The sequence below is a fragment of the Lepidochelys olivacea genome, assembly GCF_965140295.1.
Source record: "Lepidochelys olivacea isolate rLepOli2 genome assembly, chromosome: 20".
Classification (NCBI taxonomy): domain Eukaryota; kingdom Metazoa; phylum Chordata; order Testudines; family Cheloniidae; genus Lepidochelys; species Lepidochelys olivacea.
Window position 1 is genome coordinate 6,259,071 of NC_140430.1, and position 6,109 is coordinate 6,265,179.

The window sequence follows — 6,109 nt, forward strand, 5'->3', positions numbered from 1 at the left end:
GTAAACATTTCTATTATACATAGAAGAATAAAAAGAGCCAAGATTGGAAATATGTTGAAAATCATTAGTATCATTAAAGAAAGTGTAATGAGAAAAAATGAAACATAGAATTGCTAAAAAGAATTGAAATATTTCTTGATATAAAATAAATATTTGACAATTCCTTAACTGTATTTCCCACATTTTAAGGCTTTTTAAATTTGATTACAGCTGCCTTACCTGAAAATAAATATAGTTTTTTCCTATTAATGTAAAGTAAGATATTTCAACCAAGCCCCCTGATTTCATGAAGTATTAATTATCTTCCTATGACTAATATACAGGCAAAGGCATTGCTTTTATTATGCAATTGTGCTATAAACTCAATTAGCAGAACCCTTGATTCCTAAAATGTAATTGGATACACTCATTGGTTAAGTGGAAAGTTTGATGAGAAAAAATAAAATGCATGTTTGATTAAAAATAAAAAAAGTTTATCTGAAGGTTATTTATCAAAGAGCTCTCACTTTTGTTACAGAATTATACAGATACACGCCCCACAAAAACTTCATTCCATGGGACAATCAAAGTCCACACGCTTTGGCAGACTGCTGAAGTTTGCTTATGAGGCAAATGGCAGCAAAGATGCCTTGATACTGTTTGAACGGCTCTTAATGCTAGCCAAATCCACACCCCTTTGGAACTGTCCATCAGTTATCACTTACAAACAGCTCAGAAGCGCAGCCATAAAACAGAACTATATAAAATATTACATGAGGCGAGAAACGGATTATCACATGTGATAAATGGAAGTGTATTCTTGTTCTCCTTTCTTAAAACCCCCTGGGGAAAGGCATATGCACTGTCACAGAATATCAGGGTTGGAAGGGACCTCAAGAGGTCATCTAGTCCAACCCCCTGCTCAAAGCAGAACCGATCCCCAACTAAGCCAACTAAAACTATCCTTCCATGAAATAATCTGTGTATGTACAAAGAACTTATATGACACTTTTTATCTTCAAAAGCATTTTAACAGAACACCCCAATTATCATCCTCGTTCTGCAGATGGAGAAACTGAGGCAGAGAGGGGTGAGAGGAATCAGCGTGAGATCAGAGATGCAGATTCAGAAGCTCCTGGCTCCCAGTTCTATGTTCAGACCATTACCTCTCTCTTCCCCCACCCCCTCTGCATGGGTGCAGGATGATGTTTTCATCAGGCACAGGGCTGCCCTTTCTCAGAGTTGCTTTTGAGTCACTCTCTTTGATTTAAAAAGCAAGAGACTCCTGTCCCAGCTTGTGCTTCCAAAGCAGCACACCAGTTCCATGGCACCGTCCTCAGTTAAGATCTGGGTTATCCTCTCTGCCATGTCCCCGTTGATAGCAAGAGAGCGGAAGTGGTCAAAATCATTCCTACCCAGCTTTCGGAGGCGCCGGGCGGCTGCTCTATAACACTTCCACGGCTGGGGTTCAATAAGCAGGTACTTGCACAGAGATGAAAGGTAAGATAAGAACTCCACCAGGCCATCATCCCCGTGGTTCAGGTGGATCCACATGGTCACTGACATACAAAAGCCAATGTCAAAGGTGGAACGGCTGAATCTGCTCAGATAGGAGCTCAAGAATAACTCCCGGGCGCCAGTATCCATGACATCCAGGGTGGCATAGGAGATGGAGCCAGGAAAGGGACTGCATCGCTCAGCTCTCTCGATCAGTGCTGCATCGATATCACAGCACAGGAGGTTCAGGATCTTTCCAACAACAGGCTGATCAGGACTGGCCTCATTCTCCTGAAGACCAAGGAGGTGTCTGTACAGAGCAACACTTAGCTCCTGCAGAAGGAAAAACAGCATGGATTCATTCAGCATGCCCTGTTCAATAACAGATCACCAAGGTATATGGGCCCACTGAGATACAAGGATCAGGTCTCAGATTTTTCTTGAGGTTTCGAAGTCCAGCAGAGTAGGGCAACCCATTGATGGATTCATCCTTCTGGAACCAGGACTAAAAAATGTCACAGCGCTTTCCATTTGAAGATCTCTAAGGGCTTTCAAAGACATTCATTATCCAAGCCTCACAACCTCCCTGTGTGTTATCCCCATTTTAGAGGCATTAAAGTGACTCAATCAGGATCACACAGCAAGGACCTTCCCATTGACTCTGCTGGCTTTTGAATCACGCCTCAAGTCAGCAGCAGAGCCAGGAACAGAAGCCAGGTCCCTTGACACTCAGGATCCTACCCTAACTACTATGGGGGAAGATTAGTTCTACCAATATATAATCTTGCTGAATACCCCCTTCCTTTGGAGAGGTGGATGCTATATTTGGCTCTCTAGATAAGCCTTGGAGGACTCTAATAACCTGAATAGAGATTTAGAAGGCCATATTGATAATAATACACTTCCTCCTCCTAATTACTTATGGAAAAATATTTATAAAGCCATAAGATGGGTACTGTCAGGACTTTCCCTTCCATTTCCTTTTTCAGGCTGTCCCATTGAATGTGTCTCCTACCATCAAAGTTGCTGGTGAAATTGCCAAATGACATGATACCAAGGAATATACACAGCTGTGTATACCCCTAGTGTGCAAGAGTATTAGGTTATTTAGGGATACGGTGCCCTCTAGTGGTCAGACATTTCCCCATTGGTTTCTGTATTTTAGACCAGCGGTTCTCAACCAGGGGTCCAGGCCTGCCCCCGAGCCGGTTTCAGGGGGTCCACCATGCAGGGCCAGTGCCCGACTCACTGGGTCCCAGAGCAGAAAGCCAAACCCATGTGGCACAGTGCTGAAGCCTGGAGCTCTGAGCCCTGCCACCCAGGACTGAAGCTGAAGCCTGAGCAACTTAGCTTCGCAGGGCCCCCTGTGGCATGGGACCCTATGTAATTGCCCTGATCGCTACCCACCAGTGCTGGCTCTGGATTTTATATGCAGAAAAAAAATTGTTGCAGCACAGATGGGCCATGGAGTTTTTTATAGCACGGGGGGGGGGGGGGGGAGGCTCAGAAAGAAAGGTTGAAAACCCCTGTTTTAGACACTGGCCTTATGACCAGATGTTTAGTTGATCTCTTGAAAGCTCATCTGAAATGAGGTCTAGAATCACTCACTTATCCCTCAGATAATGCAAGGAGATTAAGAAACATTTGTTATGGTTGTAACACAAATGCATCCAAAGCAGAATGCAAAGTAGCACTTTTACTCAAATGCATTTTTTTTTTTAATATAGTTCTCAGTCTAATATACTCCTCTTTATCCACAAACGCCATTTTAAAGCCAGGTCCAACTTATACACTGGATCATTTCTCTGTGCACTAAAGAATAACAGCTACTTCTGGAGTAGAATGCACCACATCTACACACAGGTCAGGGCAAAAAATATACATCTCAAAGAATATTCCAGGTAAAATTCAGTTGGAATTTAGAGAAATAGAATGTAGGTAGGAGCCTTGAAATTCTGCCAAAACACCAACCTTATGAAAATTACCATGAGATTTTAAAATAACCACAAGTGGTCAGGACTACAACTGTCATTTCATTTAATCCCAAAACATTGTTTCAACTTTCAGGCATTAGGGCAAAACAAAGCAAAACTAGATTTGCAAAACTAGATTCCGGTGGTTCCCGGCCAATGGGAGCTGTGGAGTCGGCGCTCGGGGTGGTCACAACGCAGAGAATCCCTGACCAGCCCTGCGCCTAGGAGCTAAACATGGCAGCCACTTCTGGGAGCCACACAGAGCCAGGGCATGTAGGGAGCCTGCCTTAGCCCTGCTGCACCGCCAACTGGACTTTGGCCTATTAAAATCTCCCAGTTTGGTTTCAGTAGCCACCAGGAGATCAAGGCCGATTCTGGCAGACTCCTGGCCAGTCCAGGAGGGTTGGCAATCCTAATGCTACCCCAGAATCTTCCCCCTCCACCATGCTACTCCCATGCACTGCCCCTTCCCCATGTTGCCCCTGAGCACTGCGCCACCATGCCCCACCCTACCCCCAGCCCACTGCCCCCCATGCTACCCCCCGGTCTCCTCTCCCCTCCCCCATGCTGCCCCCTGGGCACTGCCCCACCATGCTGCCCCCGGTCTTCCCTCCCCTCCCCCGCGTTACCCCCTGGGCACTGCCCCACCATGCTGCCCCCTGGTCTTCCCTCCCCTCCCCCGCGTTACCCCCTGGGCACTGCCCCACCATGCTGCCCCCTGGTCTTCCCTCCCCTCCCCCGCGTTACCCCCTGGGCACTGCCCCACCATGCTGCCCCCCGGTCTTCCCTCCCCTCCCCCGCGTTACCCCCTGGGCACTGCCCCACCATGCTGCCCCCTGGTCTTCCCTCCCCTCCCCCGCGTTACCCCCTGGGCACTGCCCCACCATGCTGCCCCCTGGTCTTCTCTCCCCGCCCCCGCGTTACCCCCTGGGCACTGCCCCACCATGCTGCCCCCCGGTCTTCCCTCCCCTCCCCCGCGTTACCCCCTGGGCACTGCCCCACCATGCTGCCCCCTGGTCTTCCCTCCCCTCCCCCGCGTTACCCCCCCGCCAAGTCCACTGCCCCCTCCCTCGCGTCTCCCCCCCCATCCCGTGTTACCGTCACCCCAGTGTCCCCTCCCCCGCTCCCTGACCAGTGCCCCCCGGCACGGGCGGCCTGTACCCCCGAGTTGCAGCCGACGTCCAGCCCCAGCAGCGGGGAGGGCCCCGCGGGGAAGAGCCGCCCCAGCAGCGCCGGCGGCAGGAGGCGGACGCGGCCCTCGGGCGGGTGGAAGCGGGAGTAATTGGGGAAGTTCCCGAAGGGGGCCGCCCCGGGCTCGGAGCCGCTGGGTATCCCCTCGGCCGCCTCACTCATGGGGGCCGCCATCTTGCTCGGTCCTTCGGCTCAGCCGCCCGGCGGGCCACCAAGCGCCGACGCTTTTCTGGCCGGGGGCAGAAAGGTTCCGTGTGGCGGAGCTGCCAGTGGAGACGCTGGGGCGGGGGAGGCTGAGAGGGGTGAAGGCGGTGGGGAGGAAAGCGCCGCCGGGCCTTATGCATTAGTAATTGGGTTCCCCGCCATTCACACCCTTGGGAGTTGTGCTGCTGGAATGGGAAACGTAGGCTTTATGATGCCCGGGTTTGGGCCTCTTTATAGGACTTCCTGTCAGCCCTGGGTTATTATTGTTTCTATTCCTGTAGGACCTACAAAACGCAAGGGAGAGCAGTGGGGTGACCAGACAGCAAGTGTGAAAAATCATGACCGGAGGCCGGGGGTAAGAGGTGCCTATAGAAAACAAAGCCCCAAATACCCGGACTGCCCCTATAAAATCAGGACATCTGGTCACCCTAGCGAGCGGGGTCTCACCGTGTGAAGCACTCATAGGCCTTGTTTACACCTGGGCTTATTCCGAACTAATGTTCCTGATTGGTTACTCCATTCTTATTCCCAGAATAAAAATTCCTTATTGTAAATTAGCTTAACCACTTGGATTAAACTAATTTGGAACAAGGCACTCTTATTCCAGAATAAGGGCGTCCACACAGAGTTAATGAGGAACAGTTAATCTACTTTAAATTCATATGCTATTTTATTCTGGATTAGCTTTCTGTGTAGACAAACCCATAATAAGAGACAGTCACAGCTCCAGAGAGCTTACATTCTAAATAGACCAGACAGACAAAGGGCAGAAAAGGGAAAGTAAGAGTTTGTCTACACCTGAAAGTTAATTTTAAATTTAAATTAAGATAGAGCATGAACAGAATCAATAGAGCCAGGAACACCTTCAGGAGTTTAAATACAATCTGGAAATCATCAAAATACAACACCAAAACCAAACTCAAGATTTATTAGAGCAGGTACATACTTTCAACACTACTTTAGAGTGCAGAATGCTGGGGCATGACAATGTATGACATGTCCAACCTGTCTTCATTCCATACAACCTGCCTCAGAAAAAGGCCTCCATATCTTTTGGCCCAGAACAAGCTCAAACCAAGACCTATTCACACAGTGCAGCCAAGCAGATACGAGCACTATCATTACCCAGGAGGCACTGGAGATGGCTTGACCATGTGCTTTGGATAGAAATGGATTCCATCACCAGAATAGCAGTAAGAGGGTCACCTCTTACTGAAGGCAAGCGAAAACGGGGCCGCCCGAAAACAACATGGCGAAGAGCTGTG

At 49.0% G+C, this 6,109-nt stretch overlaps 1 protein-coding gene across 1 annotated transcript; it reads right to left on the reverse strand.

Moving 5' to 3' along the window:
- Positions 1–451: 451 nt before the first annotated feature.
- On the reverse strand, positions 452–4,847 carry BCDIN3D (BCDIN3 domain containing RNA methyltransferase). The gene is made up of 2 exons (XM_084610486.1): positions 4,611–4,847; positions 452–1,809 (listed from the first exon to the last, which is right to left on the reverse strand). Exons 1-2 carry the CDS (start codon positions 4,812–4,814, stop codon positions 1,216–1,218), a joined length of 798 nt encoding a protein of 265 aa, XP_084466612.1. The 5' UTR covers positions 4,815–4,847; the 3' UTR covers positions 452–1,215.
- Positions 4,848–6,109: the final 1,262 nt, after the last annotated feature.

Excerpts from the sequence above, each read along its gene's own strand:
- BCDIN3D (XM_084610486.1), bottom strand. The coding sequence starts at position 4,814 with ATGGCGGCCCCCATGAGTGAGGCGGCCGAGGGGATACCCAGCGGCTCC. Across the intron at positions 1,810-4,610 it reads ACGTCGGCTGCAACTCGGGG|GAGCTAAGTGTTGCTCTGTA; the intron begins GTACAGGCCGCC and ends TTCCTTCTGCAG.